Source organism: Cottoperca gobio, chromosome 17 (assembly GCF_900634415.1).
Source record: "Cottoperca gobio chromosome 17, fCotGob3.1, whole genome shotgun sequence".
NCBI classification, from domain to species: Eukaryota; Metazoa; Chordata; class Actinopteri; order Perciformes; family Bovichtidae; genus Cottoperca; species Cottoperca gobio.
This window is the reverse complement of record NC_041371.1, coordinates 5,186,412-5,212,730: the sequence shown is the minus strand read 5'-3', so window position 1 is coordinate 5,212,730 and position 26,319 is coordinate 5,186,412. Positions and strand designations below refer to the sequence as shown.

At 41.0% G+C, this 26,319-nt stretch overlaps 1 protein-coding gene across 1 annotated transcript in view; it reads right to left on the bottom strand.

Moving 5' to 3' along the window:
• Window positions 1-650: 650 nt before the first annotated feature.
• piezo2b (piezo-type mechanosensitive ion channel component 2b) overlaps window positions 651-26,319 on the bottom strand; it is a 71,478-nt gene continuing 45,809 nt past the window's right edge. Inside the window, 34 exon segments of the mRNA XM_029453227.1 lie at window positions 651-2,335; window positions 2,971-3,169; window positions 3,644-3,723; window positions 3,886-4,005; window positions 4,577-4,596; window positions 4,598-4,747; window positions 5,504-5,563; window positions 5,565-5,609; window positions 5,981-6,169; window positions 6,857-7,004; window positions 7,484-7,642; window positions 8,073-8,284; window positions 8,363-8,510; window positions 9,495-9,627; window positions 9,943-10,246; window positions 11,104-11,286; window positions 11,436-11,694; window positions 12,292-12,927; window positions 13,794-13,958; window positions 14,595-14,788; window positions 15,447-15,613; window positions 15,762-15,836; window positions 15,946-16,066; window positions 17,536-17,639; window positions 19,502-19,570; window positions 20,223-20,344; window positions 21,512-21,601; window positions 21,976-22,123; window positions 22,354-22,471; window positions 22,856-23,099; window positions 25,213-25,378; window positions 25,546-25,647; window positions 25,794-25,998; window positions 26,083-26,283. Coding sequence (XP_029309087.1) covers window positions 2,083-2,335; window positions 2,971-3,169; window positions 3,644-3,723; window positions 3,886-4,005; window positions 4,577-4,596; window positions 4,598-4,747; window positions 5,504-5,563; window positions 5,565-5,609; window positions 5,981-6,169; window positions 6,857-7,004; window positions 7,484-7,642; window positions 8,073-8,284; window positions 8,363-8,510; window positions 9,495-9,627; window positions 9,943-10,246; window positions 11,104-11,286; window positions 11,436-11,694; window positions 12,292-12,927; window positions 13,794-13,958; window positions 14,595-14,788; window positions 15,447-15,613; window positions 15,762-15,836; window positions 15,946-16,066; window positions 17,536-17,639; window positions 19,502-19,570; window positions 20,223-20,344; window positions 21,512-21,601; window positions 21,976-22,123; window positions 22,354-22,471; window positions 22,856-23,099; window positions 25,213-25,378; window positions 25,546-25,647; window positions 25,794-25,998; window positions 26,083-26,283 — 5,589 coding nt within the window. The 3' untranslated portion in view covers window positions 651-2,082.

Sequence of the window (26,319 nt, the reverse complement as noted above, 5' to 3'; positions counted from 1 at the left end):
GTACATTTAGATGTCAATACCTTTCTTCTTTAACTTAAGCAAGATTTTTAATGCAGGACTTTAACTTGTAATGGAGTATTTTCACTGTAGTATTACTACTTTCACGTGTACATATGTGACTATATAGTATATGCAAATATGTACAGTACTGTATATACTCTAATGCACTTCCAACACTAGATATTCATGTGACCGTTATGTCATTTTAATACTTACTATTTGCCTAATGCACTTGGTTTTACTTAATTCACATCACGTATTAGAGCTCTGTCACTTTGCAGAAAATTATATAATGCAATCTAAATAAAGTACAAGTTAAAGTTACAATCTCGAAGATCTCCATCTCGTTCTCTTTGGCGGCACCTGTAAACTGTAAGCGATAGTTGCAGGTGTGTTTGTGGATTTGCGCTCGTCATTGAAGTTTCATCGTCTGCAGTCCTCGCTCTTTTCTTCGTTTGTTCGGCTGCAGTGCTGCTTGGGATTTTCATCAGCGTGTCAGAGGCTCTATCGCCGTAGTGCAACCTCACGGACATACAGCGACAGATGATGACTCAGACAGACGTGTGTTTAAAGTAAAAATCTGATTACTGTAAAGCAATAAGGTTCGGTACAATCCTTTCCCACAAGCAAACAGCATCTGAATTCAAAACTCGACACCTTTCCAGATGTTTTATTTGCAGATCTCTGGACCTCTATCACACCTTTTAACATTGCCTTAAACATACAGGTACAATTTCACATTTCATTCCACCGTGACCTGTCCCCCTTAAACTCGTATGTACATGTAATGAAAATTAGTCATGGCAATAATGAAGTTTTTCTATCATGCTACAATGTCCTCTAATGCATAGTTTGGACCAAAGGGCTTCGTGTTTCAGCCCTTCATGTGAGGAATCTTTTTTGTTTCCCTCCCCCCCTCGATGACTGAATGCGCCACAGTGTTCATGAGTATGAATGTTAAAAACAGCAAGAGGTTGACAAGTGATGTGCAGGAATCTACCGCCTAATGCACGCTACCCTGATTCAGAAACTGTAACCAACCTGTCGATCAGAACACGGAGGATTGGCAATTAATCTCTGTGAGGAAAAAACAGTCCACAGCAATACATGTACTTTCCCTGTGCAGTAAACATACTCGGTATCGGTCCATCTCAACAATATCCACATTAAATTTCATGCCATTTAAATAGTTCTTTTTCTACAATCTCATATTGTTTTAGATCCGTCGAAGCCTCCTTATTGTAACATATAACTCATACAGTGAATATCGGTGAAAACAGCTCTTCCTGAGAAAGATATGTATGTAGTTCTTCTCATACAAACAAAATAAGGCAAGTAAAGATTGTCTGATAATGTTTTCTGCGTCGTGTCTCTCAGGAGGCTCCCATGTGGCCTCTGACCTTTGACCCTGGGTCCACATCCTTCAAAAAACTTGGAGGAACGAGAGCTCCATATTGCACAGTCCCACAGTCCAAGCGTTCCAGTCGGGAGAACATTTGAGATTGTGCTCATGGTGTCATTATTGTGCACGGCTTTGTTTGTGGGAAGCCCTTAAAGATTAATGTTGCAGCCGGTTTCTCTCTGCCTGAAGTTGCGACTGTGAAAAAATGTTAGAGGCAGGCATGAAGAGCGACGAGGGTAATGGGCATCTGTGTTTAAAAACCTTCCTTTATATATATATATATATATATATATATATATATATATATATATATATATATATATATATATATATATATGACTTTTTAATAACTTAGGGAAAATTGTCTTGAAAGAGTTCAACATCTCCAACTGGACACCAGCTGCTTATTTTTCCCACTGGATGTCAAACTGAGCCTGTGAGATAAATAGAGCACCGGCGAATCTGTCCTCCATCGTTAATAATATGACTGTTTTTCATCGGTTAATAGTATAAAATACCAGTTTAGAACTCAAAGTGTTTTAGTGTGGAGCTATTACTGTATCGCTGCCGTCAGTTGCAGCGGACGGTTTGTCCTCAGCTGACTTTGTGCTCCCTCAGCGGCTGAAATAGCTGCTCACGTGAGCTCCGACCTTCATTAGTTAACGTCTCCTCGCAGAGTTTCACTGAGTTTTCTCTCTGGTCCACTTGATCATAGTCTCTGGAGAGCGGTAGAGGAAGATGAGTTTGGCGTACATGTCCTCCTCCAGGTCCAGCTCGCCCGTCTCTCGGACCAGGAAGATGTCTGTGCACAGCTTGAGGATGCGGTCCACGTTGGGCAGCTCCTCGAACATGATGGTGTGGGAAATGCCGCTGAAAAACTCGCGCACGAACTTGCCGATGACCAGAACCACAGAGGCATACAAGCCCATGATCCTAGACAGGAAAGAGAGAAAGGAAATTAGATTTAGCATTTCGTAAAAATCCTACTTTTTCTAGCTAGTAAACGACATGCTGCAGGAGATGCTGCAGGAGATGCTGCAGGAGATGCTGCAGGAGATGCTGCAGGAGATGCTGCAGGAGATGCTGCACGTACAGGGCACATCTCTCAAACTGCTAATCCAACAGGAGGACCCTACAGGCTTCGATAGCAACAGCGGCAAAAAATAATCTTAATAAAAAAAGAAAGATCCAGACGTTCAGTGACTAAAATCCTTCATCCGATTAAACTTTATAGGTAAAAACGACCAAGATCTAAAAAGTGTATCGTAAAAAAACTGTGGATAAAAAGTAAATGAATGATCCATAATGATGCTTCTGGCACAAAGCCATTACAGGCGACCACATGAAACAGACTTTATATATAGACATTTTAATGGGGACATATTATACCTTTAAGATTCAAATAGTTTTATTTAAAAAGGGGCTGAAGATGCAAAATGATCCAGTTATCACAAGCGATATATATTCAGCATAGAGATATACCTGCTTTCCTATCATCTTGCGACCCCAAATCAAGGTTTTGTACAGCTTTGGATAATTCTTTTTTTAATTAAATAAACACCACATACCCATATCCAGCCAGGAAGCCCAAGCTGGGCGGGCTGACTTGGTCGCTGAACACGTAGAGCTCCAGGATCTCGGTGTCAGAGGTGCTTTTATCACTTATCGGGCCAGGACTCATCTGGTTGACGATCCACCACTCCTGGGTCTGACTCGAGTTGCTGTCAGACCGAACCAAGGTCAAGCTCATGTTCAACATCTTTCCATCTGCAATGATGAATAATAAAATAAAGTTATTTAAATTATAATGAACATTTCTTCATTTTGAAAAAGCAAAACATTTGTAAACAAACCCTATTACCTCAGTAATAAAACATTAACAAGTGTAAATAATACATTTCAGAGGAAATATAGAAATAATATCACACTTCTACTTAAAACATAATTATTATTATTATTATAATAATAATAATAATAATAATACACATTATGCATCCATGTTGAAAAACAACAAGGCAATATTAAAACAATAAATTGAAGTGTACATTGGTATTGTGCAGTACGACAGAATCGTTGCTGTCTGATTCTGGACTTCAGATAAATGAAAAGAAAATGACTCAACACTTATAAACTCCTACACACACGAGAGGCTCTTAAATTTTCTTCACTGTCACCAAATCAAGTTGCAACTTTGCAAAAGGTCCCAGTCAGTCCAATCTGTACGGTGATAAAGATGTTCACCTTCGTAAAGATCATCAACAGACTTGGCAATCGAGTCACTCGGGGCTCGAATAAAACGAGGGAAGATCTCTTTTATGATCCTGCAGAGGAAGAGAGGCTGTTACTGCTACTTTCTCAACATGTTGCAACGTTAAGACAGACTCTGGGTTTGATGTTATGGTAAAACTTTATTTAAATGACAACAAATAGATGAGTATCTGTGATGACCTGATTATGGAAAGGTAAGCAGCTGATATACTCACACTTGTGTATTGCTTCTAGTCCCGTTTAGGAGCGCTATGAGCTCCTTTCTTGTGCCGACGTCGAGAACCGTCACTCGCTTTCCCGACGCTATTTCAGCCTTGGCACCAAAAGTGAGATTTCTGAGATGACAACAAAGAGGAGAAACATCCAGAAATAATTTCATCAACTGTTTGTTAGGCATATCTTTTTATTTTAAATAGTAATTGATGTATATGAATAATGGATTTGACAGCATCAGTTCCTGTGGGAGCTTGTATGCGTTATTGGATTTATTATTACTTTTACATTCAAAGCTTTTATTGAGGTTTTCAAATGAAGCTTTGAATCTGTTCTAAAGCCTAAGAAAAAGATTTTTCTAGTATAGATAAGTATTTAGAGACAGTGGTGGTCAATTGGTACACTTTCAATTAATTAAATCCATTTATTTATTTACTTTTTATTATCATTTACCTCAGTGAATACCAAACAGCCCTACCTGAACTCCCATGAGCCAAATGTTTGGCCTGACCTGGTGAATACTATACAAGTGTCATCAAATAATGCAAGTTTTATGATTATATATTACATATTATATTCAGCGGGAGAGGCATGAATAAATGTACTTCGTCCACTTTCTTGTCACAGTTAAATACAAGCGTACATGGTGAATGGACAACACCAGGGAAGGATGTTTGAGAACATGTTGCGTACCTTTGCACGGACCAGGACACCGGTGATGGGGAATTCCTCCTTGCTGTTCAACATCTCTATCAGGTTGGTTCTGCTGGGCGGACTGATGGTCCACAGAGAGTTGGAGCTGCCTTTCAGCTCTGCAATGATCAGGTCCTCTGGAGTGTAGCGCTCCAGCCACTGCAAGGCGTCCTGATCACAGCCCAATATTTAAAGGTTAAAGCCACGATATGTAGAATTCTTAACAGGGTATAAAAATTTAACTTATAGATATCACCACGAAACTTCCACACTTGATTATTTACATTAAGACAATTATTTTTTCTATTACAAGTTTTCTAAAATTGTATGTAAAAATATGCAAAATAATTTGGCATTATCCAAACTATGTTTGAAGTTTTCTTTCCACTATTCTGAAAGAAGGCTTATTTTATGGATTAAGTAGCGTTAATAATCAATTAATCTTTTAAAGCAGAAATACTTTGCATTTACTAGTTGCAGCTTCTATGAGGATTTGAGGCTTTTATTTTTCTAAGTTTATTATATTTTTCTAGAGTAAATTAATATTTGATTAAGCAAGAAGAAAATAGTTTGTTTCCTGTTGTCAAAGTTTAGCATGCTAACATGCTAGTGAGCGGTAAACATGATAAACACTACCTGCTAAACATCAGCACATTAACACTTGATGTTGGCATGCTAATGTTAGCATTTAGCTCAAATCACTGAATACATCTGTCACATTGTCTTTTTTGATACTACCAATAGAGACAATTAAATCGTATATAGAGCCACTTTAAAAGTTAGTTTAAAAAGGGTTTAAAAGTTAACATGGCCACACTTGGATGATGTATTTAATGTCATCTCCACTACTCTTTTTAAATGCATTGAAATATACAGCATTCCAAACACAACAACATCTTTGTATTTTATTGTATTTCTTGTACTTACATCCATGCTTTTGTCTTTTTTTTCATATCTCAGCATAAACGTTTTGAACTCGGCTGCCTGTCACATTGTGCAGTTGTTTTTGCTGAGCGCTCATGGTGAAGATGGGCTGTGAGAAGAGGACATGGTTTGTTCGTTTTTAGTTAATAAAGTTTTCCAGGCAGATAAACAATCAAACATCAAACCCTGCAGCCAGAAACTCACACAACCTAGAGCATATGATCGCAATCCTCTGGCTTCTCTCTGCCAGAAATCCCACAAACTGATTAAAAAGTGCCACTTTAAACTCTTCAAATAATGACATGGCCTCGCTTTAGAGTGAATCTCAGATGTATTTACTTCATCAAGCTCTACTTGAACTCAAAGTAGGCGACATGTTATTTCATTTGGAAAGGATTTGGCTTGGGGCGGTTTCTCAGCAAAGCACTTTGCAAGATAGTTTGGGCTCAAATGATTTGATAAAAGAAGCTGTGTCCACACCTGAAAGCCAGCCAGGGTGATTTTAAACGACACATCCAGCGGTGTGTTGACGACTCCGGCTACCGACTTCACGAGGGACATGAAGAGCAGCGGGAACCAGACGATACAGATCAGCAGCGCTATAATCATCCCTCCCATCCCGTACTTCACCACCTTCTTCTTCTTCTGGCCTCGCGGCTGGGGATACTTCTGCAGACGGACGCAATAAGAGGAATGTGTTATGTGACCTGGATGCAGAGCGAAACCGCTGTTTTTACATTACAGTGCAGTTTTTCCCACAGGCTGTCCTCATGAAACTTTGTTCCGTCTTTACTCCAGAAGACCTGATGCAATGGCAACATGTTTCTATGCCTGGACTATTTTTTTGTAAATCCATTAGAATTAAGTCCTAATTTCATACAGAACTATTACAGAAGTATTTTTCATACTTTGTCTCTGAGGTACTGAATATAAATGTTGTTTTTGGTGTTATAGAGCCTAATGGAGGGGAAACTAGTTCAGAGTGTAATGTCATAACATTTACCAGTCTGCTGGCATTTAGATTAGGAAAAAATGTAATTCTCATTAAAAGTCAGGAGGGTAATGTCGACTTTTATGAATTACTTCAAGCAGAAACTGAAACATTAAGAGATGTGAATACCACAATCGTCACTACTAGTTTCCCTCTGACTCTTCAGTCACAACACAGACACAATATATCATTGCTAATTAATATACGGATCATTGCAGAGAGTGAGAGCCCAACTTATCTCCAAAAAAAAGATCCACTTCAACAAATCACAGAAGAAGATTTCAGCATGAATTCCAACATGACACACTTTGGCTCTGAAAGCGATTCTTTTCCTCACACTACACGGACGGCACGATGATAAACACCTTCTCAGACTCTCTCCAGCATTTGAGGATAAAGATGTGAGCGTAGATGTCCTCCACGCAGATCCAGCTGGACAGAGACAGCGAGGTGTCGGTCCAAACCCAGTCCATCACAGCTCGCAGCTCCGTCAGGAACGGCACCAGACGGAAACTACAACGGCAGACAGATGTTAATTATACTTGCAAAAATATGAGCCGAAAATAAAATTCAATAACCCTTTATTTAGAAAATCACGCTGAGGAATTTGTCCTTTGTTATACATGTTTTTATATAATGATTTATAATAGCACAAACACTAATTGACCCAATTATATACAATTCTCTTCGATTTTAAACAGAAAAGAAGCAAATCTTTACATTTGAGAAGCTGGAAACAGCAAATGTTCAGTATTCTTTCTATGTTTAATTGACTTGAATGCTAACATAAATGCACAAAAGACACTAACAGTAACAAATGTTGATTTCCCCTTTAATAAATATCTTGTTTCCACATTTTTTAACCAAATATCTCCAGATGTGGTCTTGTGCGTGGTCTCCTTCCATTCTTGCAGCAGCAGCAGCAGCAGCAGCTCGATGTCATGACTCGTCTGCCCAGCTGGAAGAAAGGATACTTTCCCCGCTTAACTTACCCTTGAAACAGGAAGAGGTTGACATAATTGTGGCTCTTGGTGAGGAAGTTCCCCAAAACGCGGGTGGGATAACCACAGCGGATCTGATAGGCTGACAGCCCGAAGTAGATGCACTTGACAAAATACCACATCTGAGCGACTGTGTTCTCGCTGAAACGCCTACGAGGGGAAGACAAGCGAGACAGGTCGTAAGATTGAAGGATGAAATAGTTTTACATTTATAGACAAAGAACCTGAAATATTTAGATTTGATTTAGAATATGCAAAGGGAATGAATTGATTGCAAAGAAAAGTAGGACTGAACTAATACTTGTCAGCTGTTTTACATGTTTACGTGTTGGAGATACAGTATTTTCCTTCTCTCGAATGTAACTAGATTGTTGTGGTGCTCAAAGCTCAAAAGTAAGCACAAGCCTCTCGTCCACGATGTGATTGGTGGATGTTTTTTAGAAAGAAAATAGTTCCTACATAAAACTGCTCACAACAAGGGCTGGATGTGTCTTGTGTAACCAGGTCATGATTTCTGGAAAGAGACTTTGCTGTTGAGTTTTTCAAATATAGTTTTCGCCGCTTTAAGCCGAGTTCTTACTTTCCTGTGACTCCTGGCAGGATAAAGAACATCCAGAAGTGGATGCCAAAGACCAGGATGACCTGGAAGATGACTTTGCCCATGACAGACTTTCTGAGATAGAGGGCCCGGTCCACCACCATGGTCCCAAACTGGATCAGGACCATGACCAGGAAAGGTCCCGGCACCTGATCCTCGGACAGGGACGATGTGATGTCTGCAGCCGAGTGTTTCTAAAAGGGATGTAAATCAATGTTAACTTTCTCAGAAGACATTTTGCTTGTGGGTCTAAATGTTATTTTGAAACTTACACCAAACGCCCAGAATCCAAACACAATGATGATGAAGTCGATGGTGTCAGAGAGGAACATTAGCACATAGACGTCTGTGACTGCGCTGTACTCCGGGTGGATCAAGTTGAAGAAGAACTGCCTGATAGGAAGGTAGATGCCCAAGACCCTGAGAAGAGAAAAGAAACAATCGGCCTCATTCAGCAACCGTTCGTGAGAAGACACAGACGTTCAACGTTTTCTTATTTGGGATTTGTTCTGAATATTACAACAACACTTCAACACTAAACTGTTGTTTTATATCAACTACAGACGCTACAAAGTATGAGTTTGTCTGGTGTTCACTTCCTGCAGAAGTTATGTTTTTAACATTTGGAGTCCGATGCTCCATCCTCTTTAGACTTCAATCAAGAACGCGTCATGAATCCGACTCGAGAACACATTTAAGAACAGAGATATTGATGAATGAGTTGTTATTATGAGCAAAGAAACAGGTAAAAAAAAAAGGTTCAAGTTGGTCCTTAAACAATAAAACAGTCTGTAAAATCTGTTTTTGATTGATTATTTGTATGGTGCACAACAGCCTTTGGCTTGTTCAAAGACACCATTTAAGTAGTTTTTACGATGACATTTCTTTTATTAGAAATGCTATTTGTGGTTGTATAATTGCAGTTCTGTTTATTAGGATGTTATTGCATATTCTGTCCTCTGATGTTTGTCTGTAACTCATTTAGAAGGTTAAATGATCTCATTTTGAGAGAAAACGTTAACAAGTCATCTTCTCTGTGTGTTTCAGTTACTGTTGTTGACGTAATATCTCAGAAACCACTTGTTCCGTTGTGATTAAATTTAGAACAGTAACATGTTTTGGTCGTCTGCAGCACTTACAAAAATTACCCTGACCAGCCTACCGGGAACGCGGTAATTAACGGTCTAAATTTAGACCTTTGAAAGGTTTTAGCTGCTTTATAATCACTGATATGATTTTCCATTATTCGTCTAGAATACTTGCTGAGCACAGTTCTCATCAATGCACTCAAAAAGTTACACTTTTTTTTTATTGTATAACCACAGTCACAACTGTTGGCCAGTAAGCAGCCGGGGGTGAAGACAAAGAAACACAACTTTCATGAAGCGCTTCGCTTCACTGTACCGCTTAACGATGAAAGCTTTTCCTTTGAGGAGCTGCTCCCTCAGCTTCTCCATGATCATCTGTTTGCGGGTCTTCTGATGGACGCTGGCCTCGCTGCCGTCCTTGTGGCTGCTGTTGTGAGAAGCGATACTTCCTGTGGAAACAATTTACATTTCGAGCCTCAAATTAACCGTGACCAAGCGTTGAGTCACTGATAAAGCCAGAGATCCACAAACACTTAAGGGTGAAGGCATTTGTTTTGTGATACAAGCTCAGAGACTTCCTTCTTTTTATTATTGTCGTTACGATTATTATTGTTAGAAGAGTAACGGTTATGCTTGTGACAAAATAACACAATACTCTCAGGGCTGTTTTAAGGGAAGAGTGTTAATTGTTGACGTTCCGTCTCGTGTTTTGAACCAGTCGTGTCGTCATTAGTAGGAAACAGACAATAGACAAGGATCTTCACCTCTCTTGGATCTTGCAGAAGAGTGGAGAGATCGGTGAGAAATGTACGAGGCTCCGCTGGAGCTCTTGCGACGCTGGTAGGTCTGCTGCTGCGGGTACTGCACCTGCACATGTCCTGAGTCAATGGAGGTCCCAAAGTTTAAGGATCTCAAGGTGTGAGTGGAGCCTCTGCCCTCACTCATCAGCGATGCGCGTTCAGAGCCCTTCTCACTCTCCTCCTTGTCTTTTCCCTCGTCCTCTGACACGCTATGACGAGAGAGCTCCCTCCTTTCTTTGGAGTCGTCTTCGTCCCAAAGACCGTGGCACTGGAGAAGGAAAGAAGAGGAATAATTTAGGGATTTGCAAACGCCGTGACATATTCTACGCCCATAATAACTCAAAGTGTGGTACAGAAGTTGCATCCCAATCACAGTGTTTGGCCCATAAAGGGCTCACAGTGTTGTCTACAGAGGTTCTTTCATTTGTTGAGAAAGAGGGAAAACTGCAAGAAGCAGATGGAGATACATGTTCTGTGCAGGAGACAAACACACACACACACACACACACACACACACACACACACACACATACACACACACATCTAAAGTGGATCAATACCGGCCTCATATTCAAAGTTGACTATCAGCCAGCTTGTGTTGAGGTTCCTCATGACCACAGAGACATAATCAACTATGTTTTTCTGTTGTCTGTAAATGAATTCATAATTAATCATTAGGACAGTAATGTGTTGCAGAGTTAATCTACAATTACATTTCTTCAGCTGGTGTTTTCTTAACCCTACGATGTTTAAGAGGCTTTTTCAAGAGTGCAATTATGTGCGAACACAGAATTATTGTAGTTTTGTGGTATGATTAAAGAATATATTTGAAGATATTGAAACCGGTGAATCTGGGACAAATATAGAGTCCTTTAAAGGGAAGCCGATGTAGAACAATCACATCTATGGGGAGCACTAACAGCCTGATTGTGTTTAACCGATAAAGCTGAAAATATTCTAGATCTTTTTTATCGTCAGCAATTGTTCATGACAATGAAGGAACATGTCACCCAGATGTTAGTAGTTAGGGTCTTGTTTTCACCGTAGAATATGACCGTATTTATAATTTAATATGATGCACATGATCATGTTAGCATTGTCCAAATATTCTGTGTTTGCAGGAACCTTCAGAATGGATCTGTGGAAGAAGAGAGCCAGTAGCTGGACCAGGTCGCAGTGGACGTAGCCATCCTTCTTCTCTACTCCAATGATGTTGGGAGGGTGATATGGTCTATTCTTTACTAATATATTGTCGTGGTTGAAGGGGAAGAAGCCAAACTGGAAGAAGTACTTGACGACGATGGTGACCTGGAGGAAAAACAAATTCGAAAATAAGAAAAGATTCAATATTTACTTCTTCAAGGACAGCCAGGAACATAATCATCATCATCATCATCATCGTAACCACCTGCAGATTTGTCTTTTTATAAATATTTTGGAAGTCTTTCTGACCGTACCTCAGTGTAGACGATGGCAGTCATCCAGTAGCGCTTACTGGGCCGGGGCACTGACAGCATGGCCCAGAGGAAGATGGTGGTGGGAAGGACGAGGGTGGCACAGGAGGCCGATACCATGTGGTTGACGATGATGACCAGGTAGCACACCATCTCTGAGTGGGCCACCAGCATGTTGTACAGGGCGTAGCAGAGCTGGAGGATCAGAGGCTGCTTTTGGTAGAATCCATCCGACTGCTCCAGCTCCTCATCGTAAAACATCCTGGGCAGACACAAAGACATGGATTGATTTAGTAACAGAAACATAAATGACGTTTACGCAAAAGTCTAAACTTTGATTCAGATTATTCTTGATTCACAAAAAGGTCTGCAATCATGGATGGATTAATGAACAGGTCTACTGGGCACAGACTCAGGGGCTTAAGAAATCAGGGGGCCCTCAAACAAAATAACTATAAAGAGACGTAAAATGACCACAAAGTGACAAAACGTCCACAAAGACATGCACAGTGACCAATAAGAGATGCAAAACAACGACAAAGAGACAAAAAACGAGTGCTCCTCAATCTCAGACTGCCTGAAGGGAGATGACCTGGAAGTCTGGCTCATTCTGCAGGTGTTTTTGTAGTTGTGGGATGTACAGCAGTTTATTTTCGTATGATCTAGTTAATGTTGTACGTGTGTGGTGTACCTAGAATAATTTGACATTTCTAGATACCAGTTCCAACAGGGTAAAACATCCAATGAAAAGTTTGACAGTTTCGATACTCTGTAATACAGTAATATTTCAGGAAGTACTCAAAAAGTATAAACTGGAGGTCAATTCTCAGACCTGCGGGCGACACAAACTCGGACTTACTTGTTAAGCAGCAGTTCGCTGGCGGTCAGCTCGGTAGTCACGGAGGGCAGGAAGAGGTCTGACCTGCTGTCTGAGTGGCTGTCTGAGGTCATAACCATACGCCTCTTCCTGTCCATGTCACTCTCGTCATCGCTTAATTCCAGACGGTCGAAGCTGACGGCCTTGCTGTAGCTGGGAGGCACGTCAGCGTCAGACATTTTAGAAGCATCTGTATCAGGAGTGTAGATCAGCCCTGCTCGCCCCCCTGTCTGCATGAAGTCCTGCTGTCCTCCCCCGTCCTCACTCTCAGTGGTGAAGTCCTTCTGCTGAGCAGACTCGGTCTCCTCCAGCCTGAGGGAGGGGCCCTCGTCTGGGCCAAAGGACTCCCAGGGAGTCTCTTCTCTCTCTTCCCTCTCCTGGTCCTTTGGTACCTCTTTTCCTTCCTCACCCTCTACCGCCTCCTCCTCTTCCTCTTTCTCCCTGGGGTCTCCGTCACTCCAGCCACCGCTCTCGGCCCCCTCACTCTCGCTTAGCTTTTGGGATTCCCAGGGAGCCATCTGCTGCTTGTCTTCCCCTTGATCCTGCTCATCCTCCACTTCATCTATGGTGTCTGTGGTGCCCTGTCTGGAGTAGAGCGTGACGCACTGGGTCGCCTCACTGCAGCCGACAAAAACAGTATTGTGTCAATTTGCGGCCAAGTCTGTACGTTCACAAGGACTTTAAAAAACTGGACGTCTGAAATAGATTCAGTCTCTCAATTTATACAGAAATAATAAATAAAAAATATGAATTGCACTTCCTCAGCAGGTGCCAGGTGTGATCAGATGCATTTTTTATAATGACCAAAACCGTTTATTTTGTTGTACCAGGCTGTAAACATTGGGGTCTATGGAGATCGACTCCCTCTTGGAGCCGACCTCTAGTGGCCTTTCAGGGAACTGCAGTTTTTTGGCATTTCCGGGTTTGCTGCCTTTTTCAGCACCGGAGGTTGCCACTTGTAATAACCACTTTTATCTGCTTACAACTACATTATAATGTGTTGTAAACCATTTATTAAATGGGTTCAACTTAATCGTTACGGAATAAATTGAAGTACGAATGAAGTACTGTATGAACAGTGGAACAAGAAAAGTGATGTTTATTCCAACACTAAATGACAGAAAAGCAATTGCTGGAGGGGAATATACCAAGATGGTACATTAGCTTTTCATATCACTGTTATAGGATGAAAACAGTTAATATTTTTGGTTGTTTTTGGGTTTTTTGACAGGATGTAATAAACAAATGTTACAGAGAAGTCATGCAATGATACAGTTGAATTTAGAAATCAACAAACAATGGATGTAGAGAAATGTTTTGAGTCAGGAGATGCAAAGATCTTCTTCATGTCAGTGACAATGACAACACAGGTGTGTGTGTGTGTGTGTGTGTGTGTGTGTGTGTGTGTGTGTGTGTGTGTGTGTGTGTGTGTGTGTGTGTGTGTGTGTGTGTGTGTGTGTATGGGCGATGCAGAGGCCAGGCACCTGGACATGAAGCTGCTACAGCTGTCCATGGATGAATTGGAAACGTCCAGGCCGCACATCTTACGCAGTTTTGGCCTGGCGCGCTCGCTGGTTTTGAGAACGCACTCATCGAGGTCTTCCAGGGTGGATTGGCGAGAAAACAGTGTGGTTGCCTCGGTGAAGGCGCTGAGAGTGACAAATGATGATTAGTGATGAGCAGAATGAGATGTGATCTATGTTAGGTTAGGATTCCCCTTATACTTAAAGTATGTAACCAACCGTAACATTAAAAATGAGCAGGAACATGATCTTTACTTTGTGACATGACCATAAAAAATTAAGAATGGAGGGTGAAATGGTTTAATGTTATGTTATTAAAGGGCTAGTTACCTCAGTGGTTTGTAGCCCTGCGGTTTTTTATTGGCCAAGGGTTTGAGATATTTTTCTATATCTTAAAAAATTCAACAGCAACATCCTATTCCAGAAACAACGCCCCTGTTTCCCTGGATTATCCACACAACACACTATTTCTTCTGCATAAAGCAGCTTCAATTAAAAGGTTTTTGCAAATGCTGTTGAACATCTTTAAATGGTTTACTGTCCAGTCATGCTTTAATGACGAATTTGCATTAAAGTGCTAAAGTATATGTGTTTAAATTGCTTGTTTCATGTTTGCTTTATGCAAAAACATGAACAAAAACGAATTAAACGTCTGATTCCTGTGTAGTTTATCTTTCTTAAAAAGTAAGCAGAAAGTCCCTGAAACATTTCATGATGGGGACTCATTGGTCTCCCATGTTGCATTGCTGAGACTCAGTGTACCTGGATATGCTGTCCCTGGAGGCTGTGGAGTCCTGGCTCTCCATGGGGTAAGGTCTATGCCTTCTTCGGACCCTGGTGGAGCCCGAGGCCGAATCGTCCTCACTTAGCTGATCCATACTGGCCTGCCTGGACATGTTGAGCCTCATGGCCTTCTGGTAGTAGACGTTGATGCTCTCTCTGGACGGCACGTTACCCTGAAGGAAGAGTTAATCCTTCAATGGTTCTCTTAAAGGCACAATATGTCATTTTCTACCACTAGCGGACCCTCAATCAAAACAAAAGACGGAGTTCAATGGCATGGTGAAGTAGGATCAAGGCAGTAGTTGTTTTCACCACCATTGCTGTCATTGTTTATCGTTAAGGAGGTTTCTATCAGTTATCAGGTCTCGTCTTCTCCAAAACAAACGGAAACGGTGAGTAAAGGATAGGATGGGAGGGCTGCGTGCTTACCGCTAACGTTTGCTGAGCTTGTTTCTCTAATAACTTAAGATGAAGACGATGAGGAGGTTTTTACCGGGAGCCGAGGTCTCCTCTTATCCAAAACAACCAGACCCAACGATTAAAACCGGTACAAACTCTGAACAAAGCAGTGTCACATTAGAAATGTGTGTTTCTCTACCGCTGTTTGGTTGCTGCTAACGTGCTCGTGTCATCGATAACTTAACATCCAGACGTCCGATGACTAAAATCCTAAAATTCTAGTGTAAAGTAAGAACACAACTCAACAAAATATACATAAGTTTAGTCGTTTTTAGACATCTTAAAGCAGAAATCTTACATATTTTACTTTTAAATCACACTTAAGTCCTTCAAATAGCTTATAAATTGATAAATCCAAAGATAGAAACGTACCTTTTTGACCTCTCTGGTCAGCATGCAGCGCTCTATACGCAGCACAGTGGAGATGTCGATGTACTCCCTGCACATGTCATTCATCCAGTTAGTGAAGCTGTCCACCGTCGTCTGGAAGAGCACCCAGGTGAACTTTAAGATGTTGAACACTCGCTTGATGATGTTGTCTGAGGGACGGCATTCGACACAACACACTCACATTAATTCAACTGTTTAGGATGCACACAAGAACTTACAAAGTGGAGGCAGTCAGAGAGGTGGTTTTGATCAGAATTGATCAGCACCAAATCAAGTCAATCTTGAGCAGGAACAAACCTGGAGCGCTGGACTTTTCCTCCTCTCGTTTTTCTTGCCCATCTGAGAGATCTCCAACCTCTATGGTCACATGACCTGCTGAAGTACAGTGAAGACAGCTCGTTACGGTTGAAACGGAAATTCATTCCCACTCATGACTAATGTTAAAGTTTTCAGGTGAGTCTTTGTGTCTCCATAACTTTACCATCTTTCTTGCTTTTTCTGTGTCTAACTCCTTTAGTGTACTTTTTCCAAAATTTGCGTTTCTCTTTGACTCGTGCCCTCAGGGCAGCTTTGGGGTCTGTGATCCAGGCGTGATAAAGAAACTGGAGAGAGCAGAGAGATGGAGTTTAGCATCAATGAGAGGACGCGAAGAAGAGGAGTCACTGAGGTCAATTATGCAGGAGCAACAGCAAACAAAAGGAAGAATTCAACTCATGAAAACAAAATCACTTTTCAAAAACAGTCCATTCACGTCAAGCAGATTGTAAAACTCTAGATTTATGGTGTGCACAAGAAAATAAATGGACTTTTTTTTTTCCTGTCAATGCACGGAAACATGCACAAACACCAAATGCTAACTGCTAACACTGTTGCTGCTTCACCTGTCATGTCACCTCTTTCTCTAATCTCAAAAGGTTACCACTACTAACACCATATCAGAATAAATTCATGCAGCTCACTTCAAGCCAATCACAACAACATGCAACCGAGCAAAGAGCTCAAAGCATTTCCAGTTTATGTTTGAAAGATTTATCAAATTAGTGTTTGCTTGTGTTTTGGATAATCTCATCCATCGCTGTGGCGTTGGAATCTGATATTCCCGTAACTTCTCTTGAAACAGAACACCAAACATGAGCTGGAAAGGTGGTTTGTGGTTCCTTTAAGGGGAAGGTGTTCATACAGAAAGCAAGCTTTGTTATCCAGGGATGTTGGCGAGTACCTTGCCTGCCTTGACTACATACTGCAGTATAGTTTTAGGCAGCTTAATGATAGACTTGGGCAAAGCTAGAAGTGCAGAGACAAACGTCCCAATAGCTCGCTACAAAGAGAAAAAGAAGGGGAGAGGGTTAGTAGGAAATTATTTTGTCAATATTAGAAACAATAGAGGTTAAATGTGTGAGCAGACAGTGAACAAGAGAGGATTGTGTAGTCCAGGATGCTGTGCAGATGGAAATAAAGGGATTTGTCATCACATTCTCCGTAATGTTAGTATTCAAAACCTTAAAACATATTTTTTTTGGAGTAATACAAATAAAAAAAATATCTGTTAAAGGTCACACATTCAAAAAAAAAAACTACAATAGACAGTAAATTATATATTTTCTAATTTAAGTGTGAAAAAACTTGTTTTTTACTGTTATTTAATACTTTTACACTACATATAATACTTGTACTTCTCACTCAACGACATTAATCTGACAGCTGCCGTTACTATTTACTTTTCAGATTCATATTTAGCATAATGAAAGAAAAGCTTTTAAAACACAACTAGTATTGTTAGAGGTTCCACTAAAGAGATGTTTGCCCTTTAACTTCTCACATGGTTTCATAAATAACTTTTTAGGCCAAAGAGGTAATTTAGCAAATATTTTACAAATAAGAAAAGATTAGAAATAATGAATAAAATTCTAATTTCCTCTCACGACCCCTTACCATATCTTGTGACCCTTTAAAGTGGCTGGACCCTTAGGTTGGGAACCACTGGACTGAGCTATATATAAAGTAGTGCCACCTGGATCCATCCTCAATATATACAAACATGTAATCACTCGATAAAGGTACTTGAAATCACCTGAAACGCCGACTTCTTTGGCTGTTCATCGTCCATTTTCTCCTCCTCCTCCTCTTCCTCCTCACTGTCGGTTTCAAACAAGTAATAGTCTCCACTTCTAACCACTGAAGGGGCAGAGGGCAAAGTGTCGTTACACTCAGCCATTCATTTTGGTTTTTACAACAACATTAAAAAGAAGTTCTGAGAAGGTTCCCTTTAGTGAAAAGGAAGCTGCAGGAAAATCAAACCACTTACAGTTAAACTTGTAATTCACAACATATTAAACATTTAACTGAGTCTACAGTGATACACACACACACACACACATTTAAAAACATCAGAGACATGACAGGATGAAACAGAAACACAATGTTAATAAGGCTGATATAACTATGAGCACAAAGCACAATGAAGGGCGTCTATTAAAGACTCTTTATTCCAGTAAGCACAGTCGACTTTAAGCTACTCGGCGGCAGAGCCAGCGACTCCAGTCCACAGCAGTTAAGTGTTAGAATCAATGGGATAGACAAGGCTGACTTATGTCCTTGAGCAGAGTCGCGTTGGGCGGGAGGTGAGGGAGGATGCTGGGATATGGAGATGAAACATCAAATGACAAAGAGATAAAAATGGAGAAATAATTTGAAAATGTCATGTGGGGGTGGAGTACGACATGAGACATGAGTTAAAACCAAACAGGCGACCGCTGTATTGACTCAGAAAGATGCTGGTGTTTCTTTTATTCACCACAAAGTGACTTTTAAAAGGTCGTCATTTTATATATATTCAATCACTGGTTCAATGGCTGTTTATTGTTTCTTCTTCTCCTGTTTGGTGATCATGTCTGCAGGCAAAGAATGAACAAACCCTTCATCCTTTATTTCAGTACTGAGAATAAAGGCGAGTCGACTTCATGTCTTTGCGTTGAGTTTTTTTTTTTACAACAAGAGCGATTCTCAACCGTGGGCTCTTCAGGTGGTGATGTTTTAAACAATGTCAAGAACAAACCTCCAGATATTAGTCATTTTCTCTTTCCTCCTCGTCTCATTGTGTCCATTTAAGGCGACCCTGCTCTGCAGATGCTGACACACGGTCTTATAGATCATCTTGAACGCTAAGTGCCTCTCCACACGTAGTGTACATTAGAGCTGCAGGTACTCACTGGTAGTAATTCTAGTAATGTGATAAATATCTTGTCTTGTTCCAATTCCCTTAAAAGAATCAATGTGAGTCTCTACAGTTTAAATTAAAAATAAAACATTTGAAAAAGTATTTTGAAGAATCTTTTCTTCAGACTTCTGCAAGAATCATTTAAGACATTTTAAAACCAATTAATGCCTTATTTTAAGATTAAGGAATTCAATGCATTTTAACGCTTTTAGAGGATCCTAAAGTCTTACTGACCTCACACCTATAGCGCTGACGTTTTGCATCCCACAAAATGATAATGAGTTATATGATTATGCTGCATGCTATGTGATGTTAATGCATTATAAAAAGATTATAATGTATTACGACTATGGGGATTATAACACGCAATGATCTTTGCAAAAAAGAAAGCAACAAAACAAAAGCATTGTGATTTTGTTTTTGGGTCCTTATAATTATACTATAAACATCTTATAACGCATTATAAGATGTTTATAATACATTACAGACATAGAAAGTGCTACCACAATGTAAACTAAAACAGGAACCCCACATGGCACGCTTCTTTAATGAACTTTTAGATGTTGTGAATAGTTCTTTATGGTGAGAATGTAATGTATGTTTGTTGTCTGCATGAGTTGGATGAATAAAGCTTTGTAATCTAAAGTAATCTAATCTAACACGGGCCCTCAAATAGAGACAGAAAAGGACTAAAGTCTGGATGTCTGTTGGTGCCTTCAGAGCCCAGAGGCAGTATGGGAATCCTCAGCGTTCTGGTCAAGGACACAAGGGCCAATCAGAGTGGAGGAAGAGAAAAAAGAGGGTTGGGGGGTCAACCTACTGGAAGCATGGTCAACCCACGGCCTCCACCACTGCTTTTTTTTGGTCTTGGCTTTCGTTCGCTGTGCTCCTAAAATTTCACAAATACATCAATAAATCATTTCATAAGAAAATTAATTCTTCTGCAAACTTCAAGGCATATTTCTTTACTCTGTTAAGCTGCTCGTTTAGATCAAAACACTGATGCAAATACATCTTACACAACATATGTTAATGAAATCAGGAATTAATGCAATCTCACCCATCGTCCTCGAGCACTACGAGCACATACACAACCAACAGTGGTGTAACAAAGTTACTCAAGTACTTTACTTAAGTACAAGTGTGACATACTTTTACTTTACTTGAGTATTTTCAACTTTATGGTGCTTTAAACTTCTATTCCACTACATTTAAAACATATGATATGATGCAGTATTATACTACTAATCTATAATAGTATACCTTAGTATCTAAACTTGAAAAACTAAAACATTAAAATGAATACATGAATGTGTTAGTGAGAATATTAAGTTTTAATATCTTTAAGTAACTACATTGCTGATAATACTTTTACTTAAGTAACATTTTAAATTCAGGATTTAACTTATGATGGAGTATTTCCAGACCGTGGTATTTCTTTTACTTAAGTAAAGTATTTGAGTACTTCTTCCACCACCGCCTCGACACCATTTTGCTAACGTGGAGCGCACAGAGCGAGGCTCCGGCAGCCGTCGTCATACCATCATCGTCATCTTCCTCGGGGTGGACGAGGGTATGTCCTTCTCCAGACTCCTGCGCCATGCTCAGCATCCTCTCCTTGCCCCTCTTAAACTTTTGCTGCCTCACCTTAATGCGCTCCATCCTGATTAGATCAGAGAGGCAGTGAAGAGACACGAAGTATCGACACAGAGGAACATCACTGACGGCCTAACAGACTGACCATAAACATCTCCAGGTTTCATATGGAAATCAGTGTACGTTATGAAACAGTGGAGTGCTCATTAGAGCCGGTGAGTGGATATCATCAGAGCTTATGAGTAAATCCTGAGGTAAGTGTAAGTGGTGGAAATACATTGACTTTATGTTGTATGATATACTGAGAGATAGCTTCCTGGAAACAGTAATGACTGAGCCAGGAGTTGCTTTTAATACAGAGCACATCTTTAAATGGCTTTCTGAATCATGTCTACTTACTTATGGACTAAATTGAGACTCATCAAAGATATCCAAAGTCAGGAGCGAGACTTCTTGCTCGATGTTTTAATGCAACTATGTTCTATGTTTTTCCTATCGTCAACAAGTACCACGAAAAGACCAAAATCAACAATGAATTTATTGCATTTACTGTGCAGCAAGAGCCTGATTCATGTCATTCCTCTGTGCCATAGAGCTCAACTGTTGTCCAAAGACTATTAAAAACACATCAATGGGCCAAGCTGTTGCACTGAATAAACATGTCCTCTTGCCAAAAGTACTCACTAGAGCACCAAATGCATATTAATCCAACAAATGCACTATTTACAAAAAAATGCAGTAACATTTGGTAAAAACTGCAGTGCTCAGCTGTTTTGGAAATGACCGAACCTTTTTCTTTTTCTCCGGAGGGAATGGATGATTAACAGCGACAGAGAGACCAACACGTTGTTGGTTTTGGTCTTTTCAAGGGATTTGTTAGAACAATGCCAGACTTATAACCTTTAGATTAAAGTAAACCGACCAATCACAGTAAGAATTGGGCTGCAGAGATATTTTATCTACTAAAGTCTAAATCCCCTGATTTACTGAAATCCTGTTTTAGTGCATGCTCCTTGTCCTCTTTCAAAACACAACTCTTATATCCTAAATGGTCCTGCAGTACTTCTAACTAAATGTATAAAGGTTAAAGGTCATTCTAAGTCTTGGACAATACCTTATCAAATGTATAAGTCAAAAACCTTCCCTAGTATTGCATTTTGTACACACACACACACACACACACACACACACACAACTCCATTACAACACATGGAGTAAGTATTTGGAGTCTCACTGTCTCTTCAGCTGCTCCACAGATTTGCTCTCCTCCTCCAGTCTGGCTCTCACCGCCTTCACGATCGTGGCCTGGAAAAGCTCCGCCCCTCTGAAACACGAGCAAATGTTTTCAACGTCCCGTGTCAGAGAGGGAAGGTTTGATCCTACTTGATTAAAATCTAATTCCCTCCCTTAAGACGCTGCACTATCGCTTTCCTCTGGACACAGAAGTGACATTTTGCTGAAATACATGAACTGTACCGTTCTCATTAGTTAGTCGTGCACATAAAAAACTCTTACATCGAAGAAACACATGTTCTCATGACGCTGGCATACATGTTGTCTGCTCACTGAATAAATCGTGCAACTCTTAGGCCTTGCAGCATCGGAGCGGTCGAGACTTTAATCCTTTTCAAATAAATTAACTTGCAACAGGCAGGAACAGTCACAAGCGTCTCTATGCAGCAGGTCTCGTCTGAGTACCTGCACGCGAGGATCTGCGACGCTCTGATGTCAGCCACCACGTGGAGGAAGTAGTAGCTCATGAAAACCCGTCTCTGCAGAAGCAGGAAGGCGAAGCAGATACTGTCCCAGATGATCCCGGCCTCGTTGCTAGGCATCTCACACCCCTCTGATGACGAAACGGTGAAAGTGAGGACAGTTATGCGTGTGGATTCTCAAGGATGTCGGTATATTCTGATGTTTCACTGAGTATTGTGTTTGTATTCGCTGTATGTCCAGTAAGATAAACATAATGCACTGAAAGGCTCTGTGCTCCACCTAATAATGAAGGGGATATTCTCCCCTTCTTGTGAAACGTATTGGCCATACACATAGAAGTAAGATGTTGAGTCCACTCACTCGCTTCTGCTTTGGTGATGTTGACGTTGTATTCCTTGATGGTGCAGGCCAGACTGAACAACTGGATAAACCAGCATCGGTTATCCATCAGACTGTTGATGTAGCCGCACGCCAGGATCTAAAGAAAAGAATACTTTACGATATACTTGAATAGAATACCTTATTTTATATATATGACCATATATTAAATATATACATACATATATATATATATGTGTTGATATGAACTTAAAATACTGAGAAGGAAGACGTTCTTCTTCTACATTCAGAGAAACAGATCGCCTCATATGTACAGTATGTATACGGGTAGATTATGTCTGGATGCAAAAACAATATAATCGGAACCAGCTGGACGGTAAAACGTATAGAAATCAAAGTGTTGATGCATCAATAATCACATTTAATTGATAATTGCATCGTATCCCTCTGAAGCGCTTAGAGATTCCCACCCCTCGTGTAGCGACAGCCGTAGATATGTGTAGATGAATGTGTCACCACTCACAGACAAAACGTTCTTCATGGTGATTACAAAGATGTTGTAGGCAATCAGGAAGTCCCAGTAGTGCAGGATCTTTTTGATTGGTTTGAGCAACAGCTCACCACCAAAGAGCAGGAAGTAGAAGCAGGCCACCAGGTAGCCCATACAGAAGATGCTGATGCGTGTGGTGCCCGTGATGAAGATGATGGTGAGGACAAACCAGAACAGGTAGCTAAACATGATGACCTTCAGCATGTCCAGGTAGGACCTAGAGGACAGTGGTGGAACAAATGCGTCAGGACAGTCTTTACAAAAAGATTACCAACAGAAAATAATATAGATAGAATATGTTCTGTCAGCTCTAGATGTCAGGGAAAGGTTGAATGTCGGAAAGAAGTGCACTTTCACGCCCACGTATTTGGATGTTGCGCTAGTCCACATTGCGATTTCAGCCCTATATTTACATAAACACATTGTGGCTTCATTGTTTCTGCTTCATTTGACTCATTTGAGAGGCAACAAAGTTCATGAAGCTGGACGCAAACAGCCTGGACTCCGGCCAGCTGAGCTAAAATGCTAATAAGGATGCATGCTTACCACATAATAAAAAAGTCAAAACAACATTTCAGTTCATTCTGTTGCTGTGTGCATAATCCGCCCATCAATCACACTTAGTGTATCACTTAGTGTCAGGACACCGGTAAGAGTCTGATCAATGAATGTGAACCAAAAGCTGAAACCTGACTCCTGTCACTCAGCGCAGGTACATCGTGTACACTTCTGCGTGACCCGTGTGAGCCCAACATACTAAAAGCATGCGAGTGGATCCCGTGTTCTCATGCGAGAGACCATTACTATGATGTGTGGAGTGAAAACATAGGAAGCAACGTGCAATAATTGGATGGACCTGGGGGAAACATGGGACCACAACAACAGCTGCAGTGTTTAGGAAGCAGCTCTGATGAAGTGGGTTTGGATCGGACGATGCGTTGATGGGCCGGAATAGCTGAGTGAGTGTCCTTCTTCATCAGGGGGAGAAAATACCTTTTCCATACTTAAAAGCTATTTATTGAGTTAGAGTACAGGGCAAAAGCGCCTGAGACGCGGAGTGACGGACAGAGTGTTTTTGAGGATTATGGATTTCTCCCCCACCCCGTATCCGTAATTCGATCCTGGAGGGAAACGATGGAATAAGTGCAGAGCTGCTGTGGCGTGGACAGACGGGCTGTACAGCTCTCTCTCTCTCTACTAGGGCTTGTTGATGGACACAGAGTGCGTTAATAAAAGACTTGTCCACTTTGCGCATCAAAACAGTGGAATGTGAAGAGCACATAATCAATGACTGTGGACAGGTCAGGATGCTCTCGCTGTCTTTCCAACTCGCCCTCTGCCTCTCTCTTTTTATGTGCAAAGTCAGAAGCTAGCTCGAAACGCAAATATCGGACGAAAGCCAACATTTCTGAATGTTGTATATACAGTGGGTATTCAATAGCCTCTCACACTAAGCTACTGTCATCTGTCTTACCTATATTGTTCTAGAATAAGGGATTTGCAGAGAGAGTGTGTTCTTATTCAGCACCACTCCACTTACGCCGAGTACAACAACAGTTTTCTACTGAGTCGGCCTGCCTTCTGTCCCATCACAGAGCTCAAAGCTCCACCTGATAACTTACAACAGTAGCAGCCAGGTTCGCAATCTTTTGTTTTAAACATTGATGATATGGTTGGAAAACAGTTGTATCCACCTGATGGAGTCCAGTTTTGACTCTGTTTTAGCTGTTTGTGGTCTCCACCGACTCCTGAGGGAAATATCTGGCACATTATCCTCCAAATGCTCCACTATGTTCACCAGCTGGTCACTGCGTCTGTGTGCAGTTTGGTGCTGAGCAGGTTGTGCACAGTGTTTACAATCCAGTATCCAGTGAACCAGGTCTCTGACTAAATCACAACAAACTTTAAAGTTACTCTTAAAAAGATACAAACAAAGCTTTGAGCTCCACATAGACACCACACGTCTTCATGAATACAAACTGCTGCGGCATATTGTGGGATGTGACTCCTATATGATACAAATACAAACACTGTTTGTTTCATACATTTCACTTTTGACTTAATTGTAGGCATCTAACATCATTAAGCATCAATTAAGCCGGCTACTTCACTTCCTTTCCTTTTCTGTGTCTCGTTGTCCTGCATGTTATTGTCGAGCTCCAGTGGCACTAAATTATAAAAATCAGTTTCAAGGGAATCTACTGTAAAATCTAATTTAATTAAGTGTTGAAATACAAGTCTGGGATCCAGTGTATATATACTTCACCCAGACCTGATAGGAAGTTGGTGTACTTCCTGCTGCGGTGTAACATGGATGTAAGTTGCTGTACCTGCAGTGGATAAAGTCGGGGACGGGGTTGTGCACGCTGAAAGAGGCTGCGTCCAGGTCTCTGCAGATCTCTACGTTGTCTCCAGCCATGATGCGGACTGCCGCCTTGTTCTCATCATCAAAGACCTGCCTCTGCATCGAGGCGCACAGCAGCAGCATGAAGTCATCTGCAGAAGAAGAGAGGAGGAAGTTATGCCAAACAACATCTCGCTAACACTAATACCAGACACTTGACATAACCTACAGCGGCGTATTAAAGCCATTGTAGGTTCAAATAATAAATTATTATTAGTTAAAAAATAACCAGTAAACATCTACAAATTAGAAAACATACATATGAGGAACGATGGATTGGGTTGGGTGCGGAAATCTGGAATATAGAACCACTTGACCACGTTGGAGTCTGTGGTAGAGTTGGGAAACCTCCAGGGATAGTCTGAAATGAAAGCATGCACACATCGGACACACATGTTTAAACCACGACAGGACTGACGGTAAAAGACTCGACATGACAGTAGACGTTGATTGTGGCCTGAAATCAAAGCAATGAGTCAAAATCTGTCCGAGTCGCTCAAAACAAACCTGTGCAGGCTACTGGGGGGATCCCGATGCAGATAAAGTACTGGAAAGTTAACATGCAGGCCAGGAAGAAGCAGTACTTGGGCCAGATCTCAGCGATGGCTTTCCTTCTGCGTCTGTACATGACGGCAATCAAGGCGAAGGCGTGAAGCATGGCGAAGAAGTCCATGCGCTGCCCAATAACATTGACCCCTAAGAGCAGGCACGTCTGAGGGAAACACACGAGGAACACAAACATGGAGTAAAAGTTTTCAGATTTAGTTTTTAAAGCTTTTTTCCCACTTTTCTCTACCTCAAGTCCAAACTTGTAGAAGAAGTAGTTGATGAAGTATTTGATGAAGCTGATGATGCCGATGTCCAGATGTTGCCGTGTGGTGTCGTGGAAGATGATCCTGGCAGCGGGAGGCGACAGTTTGTTCCTCAGTCTGAAGTATCCCTGATGGCGGTAGATGGTCACCTCGAATGCTAACAGAGCCAGCATCAGGAGGTTGTTCTGCACAGATGGAGAGAGAGAAAACATCTTTAAATG